The sequence below is a fragment of the Argentina anserina genome, chromosome 1, assembly GCF_933775445.1.
Source record: "Argentina anserina chromosome 1, drPotAnse1.1, whole genome shotgun sequence".
NCBI classification, from domain to species: Eukaryota; Viridiplantae; Streptophyta; class Magnoliopsida; order Rosales; family Rosaceae; genus Argentina; species Argentina anserina.
In genome coordinates, this window is record NC_065872.1 from 7,924,936 (window position 1) to 7,950,789 (window position 25,854).

Consider the following 25,854-nt stretch of genomic DNA (forward strand, 5'->3'; position numbering starts at 1 on the left):
GTAATGCAAGTCTAATGACGATGCATAGGCGCATAGTTAATCACATCATAATGAAAGTAATAGTGTCCCAACAACACTTACATATATGAATCTATTGCTCATTGAATCTCTTCATCATCTATACTTAGACGGAATAGAGAATCAAGAATTAGCTTTCATATAAACACATATGGGTATGAGTTCTTGCAACTGATTATACTACGTTCTCTTGAACGTTGCAATCTGATTACATAAGCTCTCCGTAGTCTGGAGGCATTTAAAGTCCCTCGGGCACTCTCATATCTGCGTCCAGATCCCTTTACAGATATTCTATGACCACTATCATATGCTGCAAATCAGTTTTCATGGACACTACTACTGATCAAGTAGCGGAAAGCAATTATGTCCATAATGAGAGAATATAAATCATCGTAGTCAATATTAGGATAATGAGACAATCTTTGCGCCATCAGTCTTGTATATATCGCATGACTTCATCTTTCTCATTACACTTATGAACAATGACCAACATAACAAGTCTAGTTCAGCCTGTATTGATTCTTTCCACTTCGGTCAAGTTGCTCATCGTTGATGCTTTACAACGGAATAAGAGCATAAGTGAATACATCATCAATCATGGGAGATCAATCCATTAAACACGCACGCGCTGTATACGATCAATTTGTGAGATTTCTATTCTTCTCTAACATCAACAAAAGGAGTCTGTAGCGTCCCACATAAACTTAGTTGATACACATGTTTAGAGAATATCTCTTGATGATGAGCGAAATACTTGTGCCTACGCACTTCGCTTCTTTCTAGTTTTGATTCCAGAGAATAATGGTCTCCCCCTCATCTAGGTAGGAGCCAAGACCGAAGCTATGACCCTTACTAGTCCATCTTTGCGTTTGCCGCCCTTGTTTTGTGGTGCAATACCACGAGCGCCGACAACACCACAGAGTACGATGGTGCCATCGTCGGCTTCCTTCCCACTGTCAGGGAGGGTGCCAACGGTGCTAGGACCAGGTCATATGAAATTCTCTCATATTTTGAGAGTTCCAACCTTACCGGCACATCACATCATTTATGTGCGATCTCGTCACTTTCGCAATATCAGTAAAGTCATTGAGCATCGAATCTTTGACTTTTTGGAGGTAGATAATGCGTTGCACATTTGCTCACTTTGAGTAGTGCGGGATCTTAATGAGACATAGTGCCACACCACGACAATTCCTGGCGTTAAAACCGGAATGGGAGCATTCCATATCTCCCCCTAACGACGAAAAGTATGTCTCATCAAAGTGACCATCTGCTAATATCGCAGGATAGAGATCAACGGTTGTAGATTGGAAATAGCGGACAAGTGTTGGTGATTCATAAAACATAACCAACCAGAATACTTAATCGTTTCAAGTAGACCCATTAAGATAACTACAATAGAAGCACATAAACAACTTTAACCAAATAGGCGTTTAATGAAAAGAACGTTGTGATCGTATCCAGTAAACATCTGGTACGCACTAAACGCTTGGCAAATTGTGGGTTTAAAACGAATAAGTGTCGCTGCATGTAACATCATTACATATCTCCATGCAAAAATCGGTAGGTTAGTACCCATAACCAAGTCCGAGCTCTGCTAGATCGTGCAGTGAATGAACATGAGGAATAATATGTTCAACGACGATCCCAGTAGATATGTAAAACGAAATCATCAAAGTCGTAGAGGTGAACTCTCCAACAATATCCAATCAAATAGATTTGAGAGAATGGGAAAGGTGGTGAGCCCTTAGTATGATGATCATAGCTAAAAACTTAGCAAATGCAGCGTTCCTTGTGGAAAGCAAAGCGATGTGTGACCAACGCGTCGATGCTCTTGACCTATACCATAAAAATACCGAAAAAACGTCCGCATTCGGTTGGATATGGTCCACTAATGTCACCTTAAATACTTTGTAAGAATGAAATGTTCTCGGTTAGAGCCTTAGCAAATAAGGACTTCCTTGAAATCTAGCAAGATAACAAGCTTTGTAAAATGAGCGATGGGCATCAGAGATTCTTATGGAGGCATTAGAAAACGCGGGAGGCATCACAAGCTCTTGTGAAGGAGGGGATGCCGCCACCGGCGGCCTTAATGCCATGGAGCCGCCGGGAGGGGCTGGCTCGGCCTCACCGTACATGGCACGGATAAGCACGGGTGAGGTGGTCCTCCAATCGCTTCGTGAACATGAAAAATAGATGATCATGTGAATTTCAAAGAACTCGAATCATCATATTTCGTTCAAAATGACCAAAAAATGATCATGTCAAAACCGAGGAGACAGCAAAACCGAACCCATGATTCAAAGAATCTTGAGTTTCGTAAAGCTACTACTGCATGCAAGCAAAGCTATGTGTGCAGGCTAAAAAAACTACTGTCGAAGCTTGTAAAATCTACTGTCAATGAAATCTGACAGATTTATTCCTCTCAATTCTTAACACAAATATCAAGATGAAAATCCATCATTGGCATGTATGGCCTTTAAAACTTAGTAAGGCACGAAGATACAAAACACAATCTCCGCACGGGATCCGTAAAGTAACTACCTACGCCGTAGGACAGTGTGGGTGGTAACGCAATTAGCAAGACACTCGATTTCACGGCGGGACATGCTCAAAATAAAATTAAGAGAGTCAACAACGCGGTGAACTTCTCTAGACAATACGCGGTAGGATATTGTAAGAGGGGGATTGAAACAAATGGCAATCCCATCGAATGTATCACATGGCAATAGAACTACATTCTTCAACTTAAGAGTTGAAAAAATATGGTATTGGAGCAGTTGAATACCAAACAATTTGGGTGAAAAACAATCCATTTGGTGTGGGTGGTCACCAATAATAATAAAATCGTTTAAGCTATGAAACGACTTGGGGAAAACCGGAAAATTAACCGGAAAACTATGTCAAAAGAACTCAAAACCGGGTGAAATTTGAACTGGGAAAATGTGGCAGTAAAAACTGCGGGAAATATGCCGAAAAAATGACGAGAAACGATGAAAAAATAGTCGAAAACTCGCCGGAACCGGCCGGCGGCAGTCGGAGCTGGCCGGCAAGGAGGCCAGGGCTGTTGTCTGACAGGGGACGCCAGCAGGAACCGGATGGTGGCGCCGGAAACACCGGAAAGTGGTCGGAAGGCGGACAATACGCCGGAAAAATGTTCCGGAAACGCCGGAACAGTAACCGGAAAAAAGACGTGAATTTTGACGTTCCGATGTCCGTTTTCTAAATTTTAATGTCCAAATTCACATTGTAGTACTATTGGGGTCCCATGTAACCTAAAAGCGGCCAATTTAAAAACCACGTGAGTTCCAAACGTTGATCATTCATGCTAGGTTTAAGACAAATAAAATTCTCACGAGTTCATCTAAGAAAGACGAGAAATTTTATTGAATATGTCAATATTTAATACAACACAAACAAGCTTCCAATTCCAAACTAAAGCTAAAGTCGAGCAAGAATCATGGCAATGCCAACGTCATACTTGAAAAATAGTAAGTAAAAAACATAATCAAAATAGATTGACTAATTAAAAGTCCGTAGCAACAAAATCTTGCATATCGGATTGGGCGGAGCCTTACCTTGAGGTTAAAAAATGTGCTTACTTGAGAATGGAAGAATGTTACGTTTCCATCTCCAAAATTCCCTCAAGAAATAAATACAAGTGTCAAAAATGACATGTGTTTCTCAGATGTGGAGCATGCTTCAAGGTCAACTCTGGTAATACAACTTCATAGACGTTTATTGAATCAGTTTAAGTGTGTCCCATAGAATGTGTTATTTTTGGGATCTTTTGTCAGCAAATAGTGCTGCTTCAGAGTACTGAATTTCAACTCAAATAAATGAGTACGTAGACCTTGAGATTATCGTTTATAGACATGAGTTTAAGATAACTCAAACATTCAAATAACAGTCGTGATGGCGACGCATCCATGAGAAAACGAGGGTTGTATAGGTTTCGAATAATCGAAACTAATCAAGTATGTAACCGAAATTAGAAGGGTTGTGATGTATATGGTCACAAAATAATCGATGCATATCGGCGATACTCATGATCGCACCCAAAACTGCGGTACACTCAGGCGACCACACGAAATTGATATATTCCCTTTTAAATAATAACGTGACTCCCCCAGGACCGTCACACGAAAAACGTCGACCAAGAGGGGAATCATATCCCTCTTTGGTCTCATCGGCGTAATAAGATAGCCGGAAAAGAAGACATGAAAAAGGCTAATAGCGCTCGATAATTTATATATATATGTTCAAAAGCAGCAACTTTAAGAAAAATATACTTGTTGGTCTGCCCAAATATACCGCATATAATTAAATTTCTCTGCAAATCGATCGTCATGCATGAAGTTGCTTGATGAATTCATTTTCGATCTTCGTCCGATGACATAAAAATCTTGAGAGGATACGATCGAAATCGTATGTAGATGACAAAAGTATCATCCATCTCGGCATGAATGTCATCACCATAATACGACGAGCAATGATTTTACCTATACGAGCACATGAAATATCGTTAGAAATAAAAACGTGCCAATGAACATTTAAATAATGAAATAGAAAAAAGGAAAAGGAAAATAAAATATAGTATGAAGCCGAAAGGGCTATTGTGCTCGGCATGCCATAGGCCCAAAAAGGTAGAGAAGACGGGAGTAGCTTTTCTTGAGCGAAGAGTTTGCTTGTGAAGTTCACGTTTCTTGCGTAGATATGCGGGATGAGCAATTTTGAATCCTTTCATGCGGGGTCTTGCGGGAAAAAAAGTTGTTTTTGCGGAGGAGACCCTGCGGGGTTGCGTGCGGAGCTGGCTGCAGGGGCTGCGTGCGTGCGTGCAGGGACTGCGATGCGGGGGCTGCAGGGGTCGCGTGTAGGGCTTGCAGGGCTGCGGGAGTAGCAGCCGGGGGGGGGGGGGGCTGCAGCAACGGCGAGGAGATGCCGGAGGTCGGAGACGACGGCGGCCGGCGGAGGAGAAGAGAAGAAAAAAATATTTCTTGGGCTCTAAAAGTTCAGGGTTTTAGGGCAAAGTGCGTGATAACGTGTTTTAGGATGAAATAATTGTGTATTATTGAATGATAAGGGGGCCTATATATAGGCATTACAAAACCACAATCCCGTAGGATTCGGAGTCCTAATCTATTACGGAGATGCTAATCTATTTCCTAACAGGAAACCTATTATGCTAAGACACACAATAAGAGTAGAATAGTAATTCTCCCGGAACAATATGTATATAACTATATAAATAATAATAATAATAATAATAATAATAATCTCACTATATCCCTTTCTCTATTTGAAGAAAATGGTCTATACAAACTCACTATATATATATATATATATATATATATATATATATATATACTAGGACATATGTTAAATATATACTATCACATCAAATATAATTGAATGAGAGAAGTGAGAGCCAATAATAATTTTAATTAAAATGTATAATTAAATTATCATAACTAAGCCCATTTCTTAATTATGAAAAAAACTTATAAACTTGAAATAAGAATCTAATACAAAATTATAGTACATAAACATATAATAAAAATCTCAAATCTTAAAATACAATTTAGGGCTAAAAATATAGCCTTATGGGTGGAAGACGGTTGATGTCACATTGATGAATAGTTCAACTTTTCAGGGTTAGAATTTTAATCTTAAACCTATTTTAGCCTTTTCGGTTGGAGATGGTCTTAGTGCTGCTACGGTTGTTTGAAATTTAAAATTTCAAAGTTTCTCAAAATATATGATTCATTGGACTCAAATCAAAGCTCATAAGATAAGAAACAACTTTGTAGTTTAAATCTTCTCTAAAATGTCGACGGTTTAGTGGAAAAACTTGAATTTATCGAAAATAATTAAAAAACAGGAGAGAGAAATAAACTTGTCGGTTAGTAACGTGATAGCATGATAATTTTTGAGAAATCAGTGGTATTTTAGACATTTAAACATCAATTAATTAGTTAGTTTAGGAACCACATAATTTTTGACATGAGCTTATGTCCTTATTTGTTTACATTTTTTATGGGGTGAGTTTTTTGTTTTTCTATCTTAATTTTATTTGGTAGTACAATATCATTTTCTAATATATTTTCAAGATGAATAACACAAAAGTTCTTCTACACTCAAAGTTTTGGTATTTTGTCATGTTAACATCAATTTTCAACTGTTAAATTTTAATTTTTAATGATAGTCAACGGTCATAATGTCAACACGTTAAAATACCGATATTTTAAGCATATAAGACGTTGTCATAATTAACATGTAAAACCTATAGTCTTTTTATAATATATAAAAAAGATAAACATGGGAAAGAGAAAAATAAACTAAAACCCAAGGTATTAGCTAGCTTCCAGGTCAATTGGTTGAATCAACAACTCGTTTAGTCAAATCCATATCTTTCACATGGCAAATAAATATATATGAAGGGTGTATGTACAGATTTATCATCAAAATTAGCAACTAATGGAATTTAGATCAAAACCAAATTTAAAACATATCCACATTAGAGGATGTGCGGTGGGTATCCTTTATTTGCTTGTCAAGTAGTCTTATAAATTTGAGCTTACGATCTTATACACTCGATAAGATCATTTGTATAAACTATATGTAAACTTAAATATTTTTATCAGGAAAAAAAATAAAATATGGGGAGTCATAATCTTGTGCACTATTACAAAGTTCCCATTAGCACCTCCTTAAACAGTTGATCTGTGTGAAATTACTCCTTGAACAGTATATCAGTGTGAAATTGCACCCCTCATTATTAGGGGTGGCAATGGTATATAAAACCATCATAACCAATTAGTATACCAACTGTACTACATACGTTGGTATACCAAATACTCGGTATATGGTATATGGTACAGTATACCGTACCAACATTAAAAATACGGTAGATAAGTGGTATAGATTTTCCATATACCATGGTATATCGTACATACCAATTTATATTATATTAAATTATTTAATTAAAAAATATATTTTTAAATTTCAACCGTATATTTATTAAAAAATAAATCCAAATCGTATAAATCTACTAACCTTAATCTAATTTCTCTGAGTTTCTTTCTCAAGTACACTCTTTTTCTCGTCTTCAATTTCTCTATTTAATTATGAATGAATCGATTCAATCGAATTCTCAAGTACAAATGCTTAGACGTATCAGTAGCATCATCACTGCTTACAACATGTCAACATATATTGCATTTAAACCTAACATTTATTTTTTCAATTGTTTTGAGAATTCATAAGTACTTTAACAGTTTGACTATTCAGACTTTTGCCTTTCTATTTATAACTTTGTATTTGATAATTTGGTTGAAGTTATATAAGACTTTGGAATTTTATTGCTATTTTACTTATTTGGATTAAGTCTTTAAATTTTTAAGCCTTAAATATGTTGGTACAAGCTCATTACCAACCGTACCAACCGAGTACCAACCGTACCACTTAATTGGTATACCAACGTTATTAGTTGGTATAAATTGTGGATTTTTCATACCAAATATATATTTATTGATATATGATATTGGAATATTAAGACTGGTATACCAACCAATCCGGCCATACTCATTATCCACCCCCAAGACATCAGTGGCAAATGGAAACAATATAACACTGTTAGAACAAGTCGGTGGGTCCAATTTACTAATATCAGTGTGTACGGAGTAACAGTAAATGACAGATGTATATATATATATATAATTGTAAATACGCATGAAAGGGGCCTCTTATTTGCATTATTACGCAAGGAGCACGTGGGCTGAGACTGATCCACTATATAACAAGGTCCGTAGGTAACCGTCGGATTAAAATAAGTGATCTAACGTCAAACAAAGCTCCCCCACCTCCTCAATCCCCCAAACTCTCTCTAGTTCTGTAGAATCATCTGTGAAACATTTTTTCACGAAACCTATATCTATTTCTCTTCTCTCCTCCCTTCTCTCTCGAATGGGGTCGCGCAAAGAGTTTATTCAACACTCACATCTAGGTCTCATCATTTAGCCCGCGGCGACTTTCAAACCCAATAAATTTTTATCTGGTCCGTGAGAAAACCCGTTAAACTCCGCTAAACTCTGCTTCTGTGGATAGAGGGCCGGACTTAGTTTAGAGGTGTGAAACCCGGCCCAGTCCGTGAGTCCGGCATGCCAAAAGCCCGTAAGGCCCGGTCCGTAAAAATCCGTCAAGAAATAAAATATTATACATGCATATAATATATTATATATAAATCAATTATATGTCTTTTTTGTTAATAATTATACATAAAATATTATATATGTTAATAATACTAGATTTAAATTTTTATATATATATTTTTTGAAATGATATTTATTTATATTATAACTTTATACTAGATTTAAAATAAAATTGTAGCATTATGAAGCAACTATATGAAGTAAATTTATCGGGATTAATCGACATCAACTGATGTTATCGGTACTAATATTTAAGGACTCTGTTAAAACTTCATCTAGTACTGTTGACGTTGACACATCAGTGACCTCGTCTCACAGTCAGAATTTCCGGTAAACTGAAAAAACAACTAATATGCCCTAAGAAATGACCCTTGACCAGTATGTGTACGTTGAAAACCGTTTGCATATATGGAAATCATCTAATTTTTACCACCGATCGTGCGCGGTTGCACCGAGGACACTCATTTGAAAAAGCCTGGGTCAATGAGGTCTTAATATGTCAAAATGCATTTTTTTTGTTGACCGTAGGTACGGACGGTCAAACTATGTCTAAAACGGACAAAATTTTTACAAGACCCTAAATATATATACATATCACATATGCTGGTGTCGATCGACCGTATTTAAAATCAAAGTTGTCAATCGCCGAAGTGTCCACTAATGTATCATAACCTTTATACTAGGTTTTAAAAAAACATCGCATTATGAAGTGACTATATGAAGGAAACTTCTCAGAATTAATCGACACCAGCCGATGTGATTGGTACTTATATTTAGTGACCCTGTAAACATTTCATTCAATTCGGACCTCGTTTGACCGTTAGAATTTTTAGTAAACCGAAAACACCACTAATATGCCCTAAGAGATAACCCATTACAAAGATGCGAACGTCGAAAGTTGTTTGCATATCTGAAATCACCTAATTTTTGTTACCTATCGTGCGCGGTCGCACTGAAGAAACTCATATGGAAAAACCTCGGTCAATAGGGTTTCAATATGTCAAAATGCATCTTTTTTTGTTGACCGTAGGTACGAACGGTCAAACCATGTCCAAAACGAACGAAATTTTTACGAGATTCCTAAATATATATAGTGATCACATTTGCTGGTGTCGATTGACCATATTTCGAATTGGAGCTGTCGATCGCCTAAGTGTCCACTAATGTTTCATGACCTTTATATTCGTTTTAGAATAAAACTATCGCATTATGAGGCGACTATATGAAAGAAACTTCTCGGGATCAATCGACACCAGCCGATGTGATCGCTATATATATTTAGTGACAATGTAAAAATTTCATCTAATTCAGACCTCATTTGACCGTCAGAATTTCCAGTAAATCAAAAACACCGCTAATATGTCATAAGGGAAGACTTATTACCAAGATGCGAACACCAAAAACTGTTTGTATATATGAAATTACTTAATTTTTGTTACCGATCGTGCGCGGTCGCACCGATGAAACCCATTTGGCAAAACCCTAGTCAATATGAGTTTTAATATGTCAAAACATCTTTTTTTGTTGACCGTAGGTACGGACGGTCAAACCATGTCCAAAACGGATGAAATTTTTACAGGTTCCCTAAATATATATACCGATCATATCTGCTGGTGTCGATTGACCATATTTCGAACTGGAGTCGTCGATCGCCGAAGTGTCTACTAATGTATCATAACTTTTATATTAGGTTTATAATAAAACTATCGCATTATGAAGTGACTATATGAAGGAAACTTCTCGAAATCGATTGACATCATCCGATGCAATCAGTATATATATTTAGTGACCATATTTAGAATGTTTTATAATAATTCTTTTATTGTTCCAATCCCTTAAATAAGAGTATTATGTTTTTTTTTCTAATATAAGTCTGTAATATTCGGCCCGCAAAAACTAACTTTAGATGAACGAGGTTAAATCTTTATATTTGTGAAAATATCCGGTCCGACCCGTCATTTATTTATATATAATAAGACCCGGCTGGAACTCGCCACTCATGGGCCGGACCGGGCTGCCCGTTGACGAGCCCCAGCAACACCCGATCCTTGAACCCTCGACAACAGTTGAACCCAATCCAGATTTCTCTCTCCCCGTACAGTTCAAACTTCAGATCTTGTTGTCTTCTAGATCGGTTGCCTGCTCCAGAGCAGCCAACACAGCGGCCGCCGGAACCAAAAAGCTCTCTTGCGTTTTCAATAAAACAAGTCCCTTGATCATCTCTTTCTCTCACTCTCGCAGCAATCAGTTAGCAAGAGAGAGGTCATGGCTATGAAATTAGAAATAGGGTTTCCGTACTGGAGATCCCTCCGTCGTAATTTTAGCTTTCGATCAGCTTATTACTATTTCGTCAATACCTATATCTATTCTCCTCTCTCTTCTCTCCTCCTTTATCTCTCGAATGGGGTCACGCAAATGGATCTCTTGTAGCAAATAAGTTCAGGCTGGGACGAAAGATCGGTCTCCCAAATGGTGATTCTGATATATTATGTTCCATGTCTCAAATTAGGATTTGGGTATTTCATTGAGGTGCTTAATTAAGCTGGTGTATTGTAGGTACGAGCCTAGCACCAAGGAGATGTAGTGAAGGAGCTCCTGGTTTTTACCACCAAGGGAGCACTTACATGAAGAATCGGCTATGGTCAAGGCTACTTAGGTAACAATAAACTTCAGTTCTCTTTTATATCATCTTTTGTTGATTTTAGTTATCTTTATTCTTGTCAAAGTTTGAAATAGAATACTTTCGTTGACATATACATACAAACTTGTAATGCTTCTTGTTTACTAGCAATTGTGATCCTGCATGTTCCCTCTATATGAATTTTCTATATTTACATCTTTTCTTAATTTATGTCATCGTACTCACACTAGAATTGGAATCGAGTTGCTGTTATTTGAAAGTTGATTGACTTGGTGTTTGCATGAATAAAAGACATGACATCTAGTCAATTTCAAATTCATGGTACAATTCCTACCCTAAGTTTGGTTTTCCCTGGACAGCCATTTAGAAATTTGCTTGTTTGTTGTCAGTTGTCACCTGATTTATGACAGTTGCTTTGCTAAACTAACTGACTATGTTTTTCACTTAAAGATGATGAATTTCAGAGTCAGCTTCAATCTGAGAATCAATTTTGATCATGTTGCATGTTGTGGTTGTTTGTAATTTGCTTATTCTATCAGTACGGGAGCAACATGTGTGGACATGGTATGTCCTCATCAACATGCTAGAACAGTATCAGTTCTGTCCTCACTGTCAAGGGAGTACTAACTGATTAGGACATCTGTTCTGTTTGTATTGTTGCTATTATATTTTTGACTTGCAATCTTACTGTAGGTGATAATTATATGGTGGGGTGGTCTAATGAGAGGTGCCATGTCTATAATGCTTGCTTATAATCAGGCAAGTTGTGGGGCAAAATTATTTCTTTAGATATGTTGTAGGTTTAAAAATTAAAACTACTCAAGTATGTTAAGGGAGGAAACAAATGAGCAATCTTGTTAGTTACAGTATCGTCTAATCAGCATCTACTGTATACCAACGTGTAGGTCGCATCTTCATGGGAGAGGGTTGAATAGAATCTGGTGCCCTCACTCATTGATGTTCTCTAGCATTATCTCTTTTATGGAATTCAGGAAGTCTCTATGCTCTGCTAGACCAGCTTTTATGTGTATCCACCTGCTGGTAAGTAAAGTGCTGCCTTTTGTTTCCATAGAAACTATTGATCAGGTCTGTGGAACAAACCTTGTAATAAACACGATCAATGATATAGTAGAAACTGAGATTGTGTATAGCCACTTGATCCCACTTAGATTTTATAGGCAAGTGTTATATGTAAAACTAGAGAATTTCCCTTGCTTTTAGCATATCTGTTTGAAAGTTGTGTGTTAATGAAATGGTCATACTTGTACCACGTTCATGATTGCATGCTGAATTTTTAACAAATATCATTTGCAATATAATTTAATTATCTAAGAAAAGTGGTGTTTCAAAGACAGCTGGAGACCTGGGAAGAGTTTTATCATTTCTTCATTTCTTATGTTTAGATTTTGAGGGTTATGTATATTTGTTATTGTTTTAGATTCTGGTTGTATTGTATAACACTGTAAGAATTTAGAGAGGTGCCTATTGGCACCTTTTTTTTAAAAATAAATCATTGTTACTTTGCCAATGATGACAGTGTCATTTTTGAAGCACAATCACACTGATGTTAGTGGCTAGGCACTGTTTTTGATGGAACCTGTTATGGTTAAAGCATGCCACTGTAAAATTATTAGTGTAATACCCCATTAGCACCTCTTACATAGGGCACTGATAATTTATTAGTGGCTGCAGGGTTGCTAATGAGATTACACGCTGATATCAGTATGTATTGCTCCCATTTACCCCCAATAGATACTGATTTGCATCAGTGTGCATTGGGGAACTTTGTAGTAGTGGTGGTTGTTCGTCATAATCTTTAAAGAGGCTCTAGATGAAGTGAGCAATACTGTGTGTCACCTTGTTGCAACAAATTCGTGGCATATCTGAAACATGCAAGAACAGCTTGATCGAGAAGAATTACTGTGCAAAAGCAAGGTTCATGTGAAACCCAGAATTGAGGATGTTTGTCTGTTATTCCAAGAGCTACCATGAGTATCTTTCCATATCTTCTAGAAAATGTTGTTGTCCATGACCTTACGCGTTGTACTTTTTCTCTCCAACCATTTTGGAGAATAATTTGTCTCACAATCGTACTTAATTGACTGATTAGTATAAGTAATTAACAAAATCTGTTTTCTGGAAAATAAAATTCAGTGACGTAACTATTATTTTTCATCTTTGGTTTTATAATCAGAACAGAATGTGCATATAGCATATACCGTACTGGTTATTGGATGGGGATGAGATTTTTGATTACTTGATTTAGGTGAATGGGTGCCGGAAAGTATTAGAATGTCTAAATAGGATCGATGATATATAAGGTGTCATAATTCTGAGTTGTATTTACTATCTGAAGCACTGTCTTTGTTATTTCCTGTGGGAAAATGTGGGCACTATTTATTTGGATAGGTGCTAGCTCTAGTTCTTATCCATACTTATGACATAATGCATCACTATCTCACTACCGGAAAACAAATTTACGCCGACCAAGGGGAAAGAATGACGAGGCGTTTCTAAAGAAAACACAAATGGATTTATACTTTACCTGAACTTCTGTTATGCTTTTCACTTCTGGGCCGACCGCCGAAGGCAGACACTTCAGATGGTTTCATACTTTCACAATTTCACTTTTGTAGCCAGCTTCATAGTTTTCATGCCATATTTCCGTTAAGTTTTTCTGATTGTTTGGATGAAGCTCTCAAGTCTTAATGCATAGATGAACTTTGCTAAATGCATGAGCTGGATGCATAAACGTCTTCTCCCGGTATAATACCGTAGCGTTCCAACTAGCTTTTGTTTCATGAACACCACTCATTAACTTCATGAGACTAGATATATTGGATGAAAACAAATTTTCTTTCCACTGAGATTTCTAAGCAGTATTGCTTGTTCTCGCTTTATTACAGGGAATATAAATAATGAAAATCTGAATAGGTGGGTGTCATATTTTAGTTCTTTTTTGTTGGAGCATCTATGGCACTTGTGACTCCTGAAAATTAAGTTAGAAATTTGTAATACTATTCGGAATTTTTGATACGTAGTTATACATCATCTAATGATGTCGATTCAATGGAACTGGATGTGATGCATGGCACTCTCTTTTTGCACGGAATATCTAATATTACGGCCATCAAAACTAGGCTAGCTGAATCTCTTCCTTCCGTATGGAATTTTCTGAGAGTTCTATTCATCCTACAAAAATACATTCGCCTGTTCAAAACATAAGTATTCCTTATAGGGCCTTTTCTTTTTTACATGCATTAGCAATTCAGTATAACCGAGTGCTATAGTGGATTCCTACCAAATCAACAGTACACTTATGCAGAAGCTTTTCAAACACTTCAAACCTTCTGCACACTGCTAAGCATATTCGAGGTAAACATGTGGAATTGAGTGAGAATGTTTTGGCATTAGTAATGGATTTTCTCGATGAAGAAACTTCTGCCTCTTACGAAACATACACGTACTGTTTTCAGTCCATATCTTCTCTAACTGATCTTGAATTGGCATAAGCACTGAGGTCACTGAGGTGCATCCATATCTGCAGAACTGTGAGTTCACCCCGATCTAGCCGCCTGCATTTCTGGGACAGAAAGCCATGATGGGTGAGACTTCAGATATGTTTCTTTCCGGAAATTGGCGCCTCTCTAAGATATAGGCAGCCGTTTTGTCTATGGAGCAAACTCCGCAACCATTGCAATAACATAGGGCACGCCTCTCTTGACTGATCCCCCTTCATCTACAAATGATTGAAACAAGCAAAGTTTCAGTTATCATTAAAACGAAAACAGGGATAAAGAGTAAAAAAGGCGGTATATATTTGAATTAGCTAACCCGATAATCAGCCTCTTCAAGCAATGGACCTTGTCAATCCATGTGATAGAAAATCAGTCGATACCATCCCTTAGCCAGAAGGACTCTTCAGTCTTCACCAAAGCAATGACAGAGTACAGGGGAATATCCACCATTAGCCCCTTTACAGCAACTATACTCCATGATGGGACAAAAATCAACCCACAGGAAACTCATCTGATGTGAGAATAAGTGAGATTACATATAGGCTCTCCATCATATACATCACTATAGTATGAATCAAATCCTGTAAAGTTACTTAACCCTGCTTCTGCTTCTGATTCTGATTCTACCAGATCGTGTACAGAAGCAAATTCCACTATGCAGGATGGAGTGAAATACGCATAGGAAAAACAGTGACATTAGATCCTAACTGATAAGCAAAGTTAATTCAAGACTAAATGGTCATTAGATACCAACTGATAGACAAGTTTATTTATCAAAGGGGTCATGAAATTTGACATTAGATCCAAACTGATAAGCAAGTTCATTCCAGAATCCAAATTGAATGGTATGAAATAATGAATCATATGATCCCATCTGCTATAACATAGTCAAAGAAAGGAAATTAGTCCATAACAACGGGAACCCGTTGCCACTAGCCAATGCAAATCTTTTCACATCGACCACAATCCAGAGCACACACAGACACACAAGTCTCATTTGGTTCTGCCAACAGTTTCCAAATAACTCCACTATTCTACACATTATTCTAATTTGCTGAATAATAACCTATACTTGAAACTGAGATATGGAACTCATTCTACATAAAATACTAATAAACAATGTATCATTCAAGCTCCTCCTACAATCTAACTCACAGCAATTCTGCTGGATTTACACATTTTTAACACTACCTCAGGGGTTTGAAAATCACCCAATTAAGCTGGGTATGCCATCCTTACAATCTAATACCAAACAACCTTCTACAATGTCAACGATAGCCAAGTTGCTAACTCTCCAACTCATCCATCTTATCAATCTGAATCAAAGTAAGGTCAGACTCATATTTACAGAACACAGCATCAATCAAAACAACAATTGAGTAAGAGAGTGAGCTCACCGGCCAGGTCAACCGTTATCCCACCATCTCGCGGCGCCACGTGTCCAGACTCCGGAGGGGTAGCCGGGGCGGCTCCTCTTTTCGGCGATGATGAACATTTCCATGGCTTTGCCGCACGTGCGAGCCATTTCCCTCACACGTGCTGAAAGCTACAGAGCCCCCGCTTCAACTTTCCCTCTTCCAAACTTGGTCTCTTTCCTTTCGCCACTATATAAAGCTCAGACCCTGCCAAAAAATTCAAATCTCAAAATCGCGGTCATAAACCCAAACCCTAACCACCGCCACAAACCATGTCATTGGAGGCGATTGTGCTCCTCATCCTCTTCATCCTAGTCGCCGCTCTGCTCCTCTACTACTACATCCGCCACCGCCACCGCCTCCCATCACCACTGCCTCTCCAGACTTCAAACTCTCTCCGCCGGCAAATCTCTCCCGACGCTTCCTCCTCCTCCGCCGTCCTCCGCCGTCCTCCGCCGGCCTCCGACTACATCCTCTCCCTCACTCCGCCGCGGCGCCCCTCCACAGCTCAAGCTCTCGCCGCCGGCAAGTCTCTCCCGCACCTCCCTCCTCCTCCGCCGGCCTCCCCCTCCCGCGGTTCAAGTTCTCCGACTTGACTCGCCCCGGCTCCGTCACCGTCACCGGAGACTGCGCGATCTGCCTATCGGAGTTCGAGCCGGACGACGACCTCCGCCTCCTCCCGCTCTGCCTACACGCCTTCCACGTCGAGTGCATCGACACCTGGCTCGCCGGCGAGTCGCGGATCTGTCCGATTTGCCGCGCCGAGATTTTCCGGTCCGACTCGGACCTCTTCCGCGCTACCGCCTCCGGCGGAAGCTTCCGGCTGGAGATCGGCAACGTCAGCCGCGGACGGCGGCCTGACACGGCGGCGTTTTCGAGCTCGCGAGTCCACTCGCTTAGCGGAGGCGAGTTGGAGTACATTGTGGATCAGGAGTGGGAGCTTCTGATGTTGCCGGTTCCCGACGGCGGAGAGGAGGGGGAGAACGTTGCCGTCGTAATCGATGGCCAAGCTCCGTCGGCGGACACGTCGGAGTATCAGGGTGGCCACGGCATGGTTTTTACAGGTAGCAGCCGTCGGTGGACGGATTTGTCGGCGGTATTTGAGGCACTTTCACGGTGGCTGTCCTGATTTGAGTCAAACGACTGGTCGTTTCCACTTCACTACGACGTGCGTTTAGACAACTGAGAAGTGAAGGGAAAATGAAAAGTAAATACGTAGGTCTATCCAAAAAACAAAAACAATACGTAGGAATTATTGAGGATTGTGAAAATGCGACTGTGTGATTAGCTCTCTATTATTGTTCACTAAGTAGCTGTAGCTTCGTAAAAATCAGTAAAAACGTTAAGTTAGATCAAAGCTCTAGTATTGTTCGTGATCCGAGTTGATGAATCAATGGAGTGACATCTTGTAATCGGTAGAGATCGAGTTGGATAGCGATTCTGTTCTGCAATATTACATAGTACTTAGTCTTCCGGTGAATCATGTTGTGTATTTGATTGAATGCCTTTCATTCCCAACTGTGCAGGACCATCTTGTTTTTGCTAAACAAACTAGTGATATTTTAATTAACAAGCTAAGATACAGTACCTGGGAATTTAATTGCAATGAAGTTCCATATGGTACTGTAAAGAAGAAAGCTACATTACAGAAAACAAGTTCAGCTTCGTGCTAAACATCTTCAATGGAGGTAGATTCAATGGAGCCGGGTGGAATGGTAGCCTCTTTCTGTATGGAATATGTGATCAAGTTCTTCACAACTTGGTGAAATCTCCTCCTATAAGTGGGAAGTTTCGAGACACCTTTCATCATCCCAGTCATCCTACAAATGCATTCACCAATTCAAAACATGAAAGTGAAGAATCACAAAAAGGATACAAGCAAAACTTCATACCTTCTACTAATGCCTTGGACTTGAGCAGCTCTTAGAACATCTTGAGGTACTAAACTTGCATTATCCCAAGCCTCCATGCGCTGTCTGATGCTTCCGAAAAGTAGTACTTTCTCCAGAAATCTCACCTCGCCCTCTTCCAATTTTATGACCTTGACCTGTTCCTTCAGGACCATTATAGGATTGAAGAACCAGTCCGTCAGTTTGTCATGTGGTCTGTTCAAATAGGTAACCTCAACATCATCAAGCAGCAGCAAACCGGGTGAGTTTGATCTGATGGAGCAGAGAATTGTGTGCAGGAACGAATAACTAGGCAAGCCAACACTAATAATGGACCCTTCATTGCTCTTCTCGGATTTCAACCATTCATAGAGATCACTCGGGGTTATTGCTTCCTCATCCAACAGTTGCTTACCCCTCAGTTCACAGGATCTCATCATATGTCCCCATATCTGTTGCATTTGATCGAGTAAAAGAAGTGGGAGCGCTTCTAATCACTTTTCGCATAACATTCGGATGAAAAATTAACATTATTTTGCATAATTTGACGTCTGATCATGATTGACCGATCTTGTCAAAGTTTTTTATTTCAACATATATATTGATATCAGTTAAGCATGAATCAAGGAGCTAGTTGAACCAAAACTTGGGAATCTGATTAGATATCAGAGGGACTTAATAATATGACTATTCTAGAAACTATTGATCGATAACAAGGAGGTAAATGTGTGCATTTGAGCTTCATAACCTGTGTTGACTGTTGACTATGAAGGAGAATTGAACTTTCAAAGCATACCTGCACCATTTTTACTTCATGTATAGATTCCTTGACTGATCTGGAATTGGCCAAACTTGGCATATGCATTGCAGGTGCCTCCATCGTAGCAGAACTGAGCTTACCTTCAGCCGCTTGCCTTCCTCGGACAGAAAGCTCTGATAATTGAGAGACAGCTCTTTTTCGATATTGGGGCCTGGCTGCGCAAAATGTGATCGATACTGTTAATATTAACAAAGGAAAAGGCACCAAATCTAGCGAGCTATAGCATTGCTTTCCCAACAGCATTAGCTTTTATAATGAAGTAAAATTTACTGACTTCGGAAAGATTGTGCCCTCTGGAAGATATAACCAGTCATTTGTGTACTCATCAAACTCAGCAACCATTGCGATCACGTAGGTCACACCTCTCTTGAAAGATCTTTCCTTCATTCATCAATTGTTAGAGAATACATCATTTCAGTAATCGTGGAAGGCAAAAGAGAGAGCAAAACAAGGTCATAGTATGCTAAGAGCTAGCAAACCTGATATACTACAACTGCTGCATATAATCCAACAAAAATACTGGAGACAACTGTCAGTATGATGCTTCCAACAACCACAATTGGCCACATAAGGATTGTCAAACCAGCAATTGGGATGCAAGCTACTTCAAGAAATGGTCCTTCTCGACTAATCATATCGTGGATCAGTCGATACCAGCCCTTAAACAGCATATATGGACTCTTCACAACAGCAATTGCAGTGTAAAGAGGAATCTCCACCATTAGCCCCAAAACACCAACTAGTATACATGCTGGTATATGAATCAGCCTACAAGACAACTCCTAAGAAAACCACTTAGCCTATCTGAGATTACATAAGTCTCTACTCTAGTCATTTTCTCCAGCATGCATCACCAGAGTACTAATACAAAGACGATTACCTTAAAGTTCGAACTTCTTCTGAAGCAGGGGATTCGCGCAACTCCTTCAAGTAGAGTGGATACGAATGGTAACACAAGTCTGCAAAGTCTCTAACTACAGTGCAGCTTCCTTCAACAGTTCCCCAAGTTCCATCCTATGTGTATTAATTAAGGAAGCACAGTGAGTGATAATATTACTAAATCAGATACCGAAACAAACGAAACAAAGAGAGAACCAAATTTAAGACTTTACCACAACACAATGTTTGAACTTGTTCAACTCATTTCCATGCCTGAAAGCCTCAAAGGTAGAAACCCAAGGAGTGAAGAACCCATAGCCCACGCCCACAAGAACACTCCCAGCTACGCTCAAACCCAACCAGATACCAAGTAGAGCAGGCAAGCCAAACAAGATTGCAACTTTAAGTGGTATATCAAATCGATCAATCCTGCGATTGCCAAAAACATTTGTATATATTTAAATACAAACATGCAAGAGTTGACATACTAAAAGAGTTTAAAGGGGAAGTCATTTTGGCGAAAATACTCACTTTACAAGAGTATAGATTGTCCAGGCAATATGTGCAGGAAACAATCCCACAATGATTCCCACGTTCCCTACAATCAGTATTAGAGCAGAAACAGGACCAACAATAACAGCTGCAACAATGATCAAAATTCATTGAAAACTCCAAAAACCCACCATCAAATATTCCTCTGAAGCTTAGAAGAACATGTAATTAGTCCAATAACCAAACCCAATCTGGAACAGAACACAAGGATCACCTTTGAGAAAACCCAGAAAGAGAGCAGAGCAGAAAGCAAACACCACGTAGAGACCTTTCAGCCCAGGGCTCCAAGTTTGTGACAACTCCATAGCAGCTACAAGAAGGCCACCTTGCTTACAGAAGTTATATATATAAACAGCTTCTGCAATACGATTACAGATTTTTATTCTCTATAAGGAAAAGGCCAATAACACATAGATAGTTATAATATTACCAAGTGTCAGATAGGGAGACGTGTGCGGCAAGAAGAAGACAAAGAATGAGAGGGAGAAGTGTACAAGAATACCTATGTTCCAACCAAAATCAATCAATCCAACATATTAGGAACAAAAAGATATGACTCAAATTAAAGTTGTCATATATGGAGTTATGTATGAGCTATCATGAAGCTCATATATTCCGTGACAATGGTACTAATGCCACTCTCATATTTTCGCTTCTATCGGGCATTGACACCATTGAGTGAGTTCTATAGGGAAGCACATATTTACAAGTTACAAATTATGAAATTCGAATTAAATTGCTAGTTTTATTCAAGATTGAAGAAATTACCGTAGGAGAAAGACAATTTGAACTCATACCCTGAACAGAGATTTGAAGTTGGACTTGGTTGTGGGACAAATATTGTCAATGCAAATTAAACCCTCATCACATACATCATCCTTTCACTTTCATTATTGAAGCAAGCAATATATAATTTACAATCCCTTATTCCATTGCTCAGAATACTAATGTTTATGCAGCGTGGAAGACAATCTACTTAGAACTAGGCAACTAGCAAGCTGCTTGCCCCTTGGACATAATTCCATCGTTTATGCTGCTATAGATACATTATTATTATTATTATACATTATAGATTTCCATGACTGCTATGTATGCATGCATGCGCATGCACCCACTTCATTTCGTGCTTGATTATATGCATGTTGAGGAATAAACAAGTAATCGCAAGTGAAAAGGCATTTGATGTCCTTGGACTTGGTTTCGATAAAATGAAATTTAGCTTGATTCAATAATCGGAAGAAGCATCCGTTCTTGGTTTTGGTCACTAACCCTATGTCTATTTTTTTCAAGGATGGCCTATCGGCATATATATGTCTATATAACTATCCTTTTAATGTATACAAGTTCTTTAAATAAGTTATTGACATTCTTATCAACCCATCTTAAACAAAGTGCATGAAACATATTAACATGAAGAAGAAGAAGATCAATGGAGGGTGTGTCCCTTAGAGTTTAGATTTGAAAAGAAGTCTAACATGCATTAACATGCATAACACATATGCTACAGCCTACAAGACTTGAAAAACAAGAAGATCAACATGAATGAAGCAAAATTATGACGAAATGTTTAATGTTTACAGCTTACAAATTACAAGACCCTTTTTATTATTATTATTTTTAAGAGTTATGGACTAAAAAATCGAAAATCGTTCGATTTTTCGGAGTAGAGATATATCATTCACATACTATTGTAATTTCAGTCGATATTTTGGAAATTTCCACGATATATCGCGATATTATCGATATTTTGGATACATCCGCGATATAATCACTCCTTACGCCATGTGTCATTCACATACTATTGTAATTTCGGTCGATATTTTGGAAATTTCCACGATATATCACAGTATTTTGAATATATCCGCGATATAATCACTCATTCCGCCACGTGTCGCCACCAGAAATTGGAATCGAACCATGGTCATTCATTTGCAAGCAAAGATGTGTAGCCAACTCTACCAAGCATAGTTATTATTCTATATGGCTATTTTTAATATATATTTCATTCTATGTTTCAAATAAAATTCAAATAAAACCTAACATGTTGTTGAGGGGAATCGAACCATGTTCACCTCAATAGAAAATGAATCACTTAGCCAACTCTACTAAGTCAATTTGTGTTATATTTTGACATTTTATGTGTAATAAATTTGATAAACAAAGAAAATTGGTTATATGTCCAATCCCAACTAACTTCATCACATTATTTACCTACAATTCAATTTTTAACTACTTTTCAAATTAAAACTTTATAACACTATAAATACATTAGGATGTTAGTCCTTGGTTGCACACTTGCATCACTACTCAACTCTATTCTATTTCAAGTTCTAAATATATTAGCATCAAATTCCAAATATATTAGTGAGTGAAGCTTTGTTGATATTCTCTTTTCTTCCTTGTTGGTAAGTATATTAATATTATTAAGTTCTAATTTGTACCTCATAGATCCTCTATGTGGTTCTAAATCACTTATGTAATTTCATATTTAATGTATCGTATGTATATAAGGCGTGATGGCCTAGCCTCCTTTTGGGTTTCCAGCCATTAAAAAAATTAAAATAAATTTTTAATAATTCTCGACGATTGTTTTACCTTAAATTACTATAACTCATTATAGACTAATAGTTATATAATAATTTCTTATGAAATATAGTAGATGATTGATCAAATAAACATTTCTCAAAATTTCATTCAAAATTTTCATGTTTTTATTTAAATTTCCATCAATTTACTCAATTATTTTTTAAAATCGATATTTCTTCGATATTTCTAATTTTTGGACCCTCCATATTTCCGTTCTCGTCGATATTTTAGTCATTGGGTACAACTTACAAGACCAGGACGCTCGGAAAACAGAGAAAAAGCCAAAAAGGAAGAAAGAAAGATGAAAGGGTGTCGTTTACTCGTTTCGAACTCAGGACCTTAGGTTATTCGAAGATGCAAAGCTGTTTACCGTGTTAAATTCAGATTCGAAAAGAGTTTGGGAAACCGAAGGCGTTACTGTGTTGGGGAATCTGGAGATACGAAACAGCAGCTATGTTTTGGCAGAGAAGAGTGAGTAGAGTCATCATGGGTTGTCTACAAAACGTTTATCTGGTTAAATATGGAATTGTTGTGTGAGGTTTTTCATTCTTTGCTACTTGGGTTGCTAGAAATGGCGTAGTAGTAGTAGTAGTGGTCTGATTTCAATCTTGTGCTCTCATTCTGCTTGTGGGTTCTGGTTCTTATTTACCCATTTCCAGAACCAATGGCTGAACCAAATAGCAAGGTAAAACCACCATCTTCATGTTGCATTGTTTTTCTTTCTGTAATATATGTATTCGGGTGCCGTTAAATTCAAATTGTTATTGGGTTTATGGGAATCAAGCTATTGCAAAGCAGCATCTTTCTTGATTCCTTGTATTTGGTTTTTGCATGGTTTTTCCTTCTGTTAATATATTTGGGTGGAATGAAATTCAATTTGGTATTGTGTTTTCTGGTTTTGATTTTGTATCATTAAATTTCGATCGTTATTTCTGTCATGATTTAGGAAACAGGATACTTTGGTGGTTTTTTATTAACTGTTGGGTTGATTCATAGGGTGGTTACAACTTGAGAAAAAGAAAGAAGAAAGATGTTGCAGACGGCATGGTTGACATAATTATTGGATTGCCGGATGAGATTCTGGTTTAGTGTGTTGTCTCTATTGCCCCTAAAGGAAGCTCAAGCTACGTGTGTTCTTTCTAGGAGGTGGCATCATGTGTGGGCTTATTGTACCAATCTCAACTTCGTTGACGAAAAACTATTAGTCAGACTTCACGAGCACAAGCACAGGCACTGTTATGATCAAATCAAGCTGGAAGAAAGTATGTATGTTGATTGGGTTGATACGGTGTTGAAACAACATAGAGTCCCAAACATTGAGCGATTCAGGATTGCCTTTGATCTTGGTCCTAGAAGTTGTATTGATAAATGGATTCAATTTGCAATGACGAAAGGAGTTCAGATTCTTGAGTTGGACTTATCTGCTAAATTGTATCCGAGTGGTAACTACTACAAATTTAGCAACAGAGTGTTGGGTATAAGAGAAACTTATACTTTTAAGCCCTTGTGTTCTAAAATACATTGGTTTTAAGTTCCTCAAAGCTCTTGTTTTTAAAGCTGTTGATGTGGATGAAGATACTCTTGAGTACTTCATTTCCAACTGTCCAGTTCTCGAACGACTTGTTGTGTGTGATTCCTCTTCACTGGTTAGTCTTAGAGTTGTTGGTCCATCTATTGCATTGAAGTACTTGGAGATAGAAAGCTGTGACCAAATTAAAAGCATAGAGATACGTGAAGCAAACCTTGTTTCATTTACTTATGATATGGATATGGAAGGGCACATGAAAAACTTGCTTTTTAGGAATCTACCGCTTCTTGTTGAGGTATCTCTTTCTGGACATCAGGACGAGATTGACTTCAGTTACCTTTCCTGTTGTCTGTCTCGACTGAAGATTCTCAAACTCCATTTTGCGTATCTGGTTAGTGCATACATGTTATTTATAAGTTACATGTCTTTCCTGTTGTTCTTGATTTTGTTGGTGCCTTACTTGATGTTTCTTTTTTCCAGTTGGAATCGGATCCTGTAATTCCTCCATTACCTACTCTCAAGTACTTGGAATTATCTTTTGACGGATATAATAAGTTTGCTCTTTTCCATCTTGCATCTTTCATCTAGCAATCACCTCACTTGCATACTCTGGTATTGAAGGTTCGTATAATAAATAACATATTATGTACTTGAACCTATTGATTGTTTTATTTTTCTGATATACAAATAAAGAGTAAGTACTTGGTTGGAATTTTTTAGATCTTGTAATTAATATAGTCTAGGCTCTGGGGTATAACAGAACGGCAAGGTTCAGTTATCTAATTATCTTTTACTTGAATACATGGGTTTGTTAGATTACAAATACTATTTCACTTCATCTGTTCATCCTATTTCCCATTTCATAGGAAAAAGAAAAGAAAAGCATGTACAAACTAGAGAAACAACTGGGGTGAACTTTGCTGTCTTACAGTTGATTCTTCTTTGGGGATTTTATTGTCCTTCGATTCAAATGATGAGTTTGATTCCAATTTTATCCGATTTTTGTAAATGATACTTTTATTTTATATTTATTTTTATTATTATTCAGTATGCATATTCTTTTTATAAAAAAGACATATTGTGAACTGGCATGGGATAAAATTTTGGAATGACATACTGAGTCTCATCATCAGAGGTGGAAATTCTTGGTCACCTTATATACTGACTTACTTGAGTTAAAGTGTACATATAAAAAATGTGTTATTTATTTTCTTTGGTGCAGTTACATCAGTTAAGATTTAGGGTTTTAGAGAGTCCCTTTGCCAAGAAGAGAGCCACAAATTGCTCCCATGATTGTTTGAAAGTTGTGGAAATCTACTGTTACTCTGGCCATAGCCGTCAGATCGAACTTGTTAAGTACTTGACACAAATTGCAAGTAATCTGGAGAAAATTATTTTTGTTTCTGTTGATCGTTGGTGTTCTAGATCTTACAGACTAAATAAGCAGTCTGAACTGGAGCAGGAAGAAATGTCCAGAGCCCAGGCTCGTCAGCTTAAAGAAAAATTGCCTCCAACTATGGAAGTTGTGTGCCTGTAGCTACTACAGGAAACAACATTGCTATACTATATGTGTTGATGAATGCTTCCATATAATATTGTTAATCTGAAAGTAGCATCTCAATTTGCAGTTGAATATTAAATTGTTTTAATTCACTGCAATGCTATACTTATTTGGAGATAGTACTGTTTTGCCAAGTTGCCCTCCTGTTCGAATTTTCATAATGCCAAAAACGAGAAGATGGAGATTCGCATTGAATACAATGAATAATCACTTTTTCTAGTTGAAGAAGCAATATTG

The 25,854-nt window shown here is 37.8% G+C and overlaps 2 protein-coding genes, 1 long non-coding RNA gene and 1 pseudogene across 3 annotated transcripts; 3 read left to right on the top strand and 1 right to left on the bottom strand.

Annotated features, from left to right (window-relative positions):
- The first annotated feature begins 10,282 nt into the window (after positions 1 to 10,282).
- On the top strand, positions 10,283 to 13,025 carry LOC126790727 (uncharacterized). The gene is made up of 4 exons (XR_007671760.1): positions 10,283 to 10,700; positions 10,785 to 10,884; positions 11,775 to 11,910; positions 12,562 to 13,025. It is a non-coding gene; the product is annotated as an uncharacterized LOC126790727 (long non-coding RNA).
- Positions 13,026 to 16,074: 3,049 nt separating this feature from the next.
- LOC126797262 (E3 ubiquitin-protein ligase ATL4-like) lies at positions 16,075 to 16,931 on the top strand. Its single transcript, XM_050523919.1, has 2 exons — positions 16,075 to 16,148; positions 16,265 to 16,931. Exons 1-2 carry the CDS (start codon positions 16,075 to 16,077, stop codon positions 16,929 to 16,931), a joined length of 741 nt encoding a protein of 246 aa, XP_050379876.1.
- A 501-nt stretch (positions 16,932 to 17,432) lies between these two features.
- LOC126793684 (uncharacterized membrane protein At3g27390) lies at positions 17,433 to 20,247 on the bottom strand. Its single transcript, XM_050520283.1, has 9 exons — positions 20,157 to 20,247; positions 19,922 to 20,030; positions 19,624 to 19,819; positions 19,392 to 19,525; positions 18,991 to 19,279; positions 18,786 to 18,892; positions 18,488 to 18,662; positions 17,695 to 18,143; positions 17,433 to 17,622 (listed from the first exon to the last, which is right to left on the bottom strand). Exons 1-9 carry the CDS (start codon positions 20,245 to 20,247, stop codon positions 17,472 to 17,474), a joined length of 1,701 nt encoding a protein of 566 aa, XP_050376240.1. The 3' UTR covers positions 17,433 to 17,471.
- A 2,718-nt stretch (positions 20,248 to 22,965) lies between these two features.
- LOC126800998 (F-box protein At4g09920-like) lies at positions 22,966 to 25,785 on the top strand (annotated as a pseudogene).
- The last annotated feature ends 69 nt before the right edge of the window (positions 25,786 to 25,854 follow it).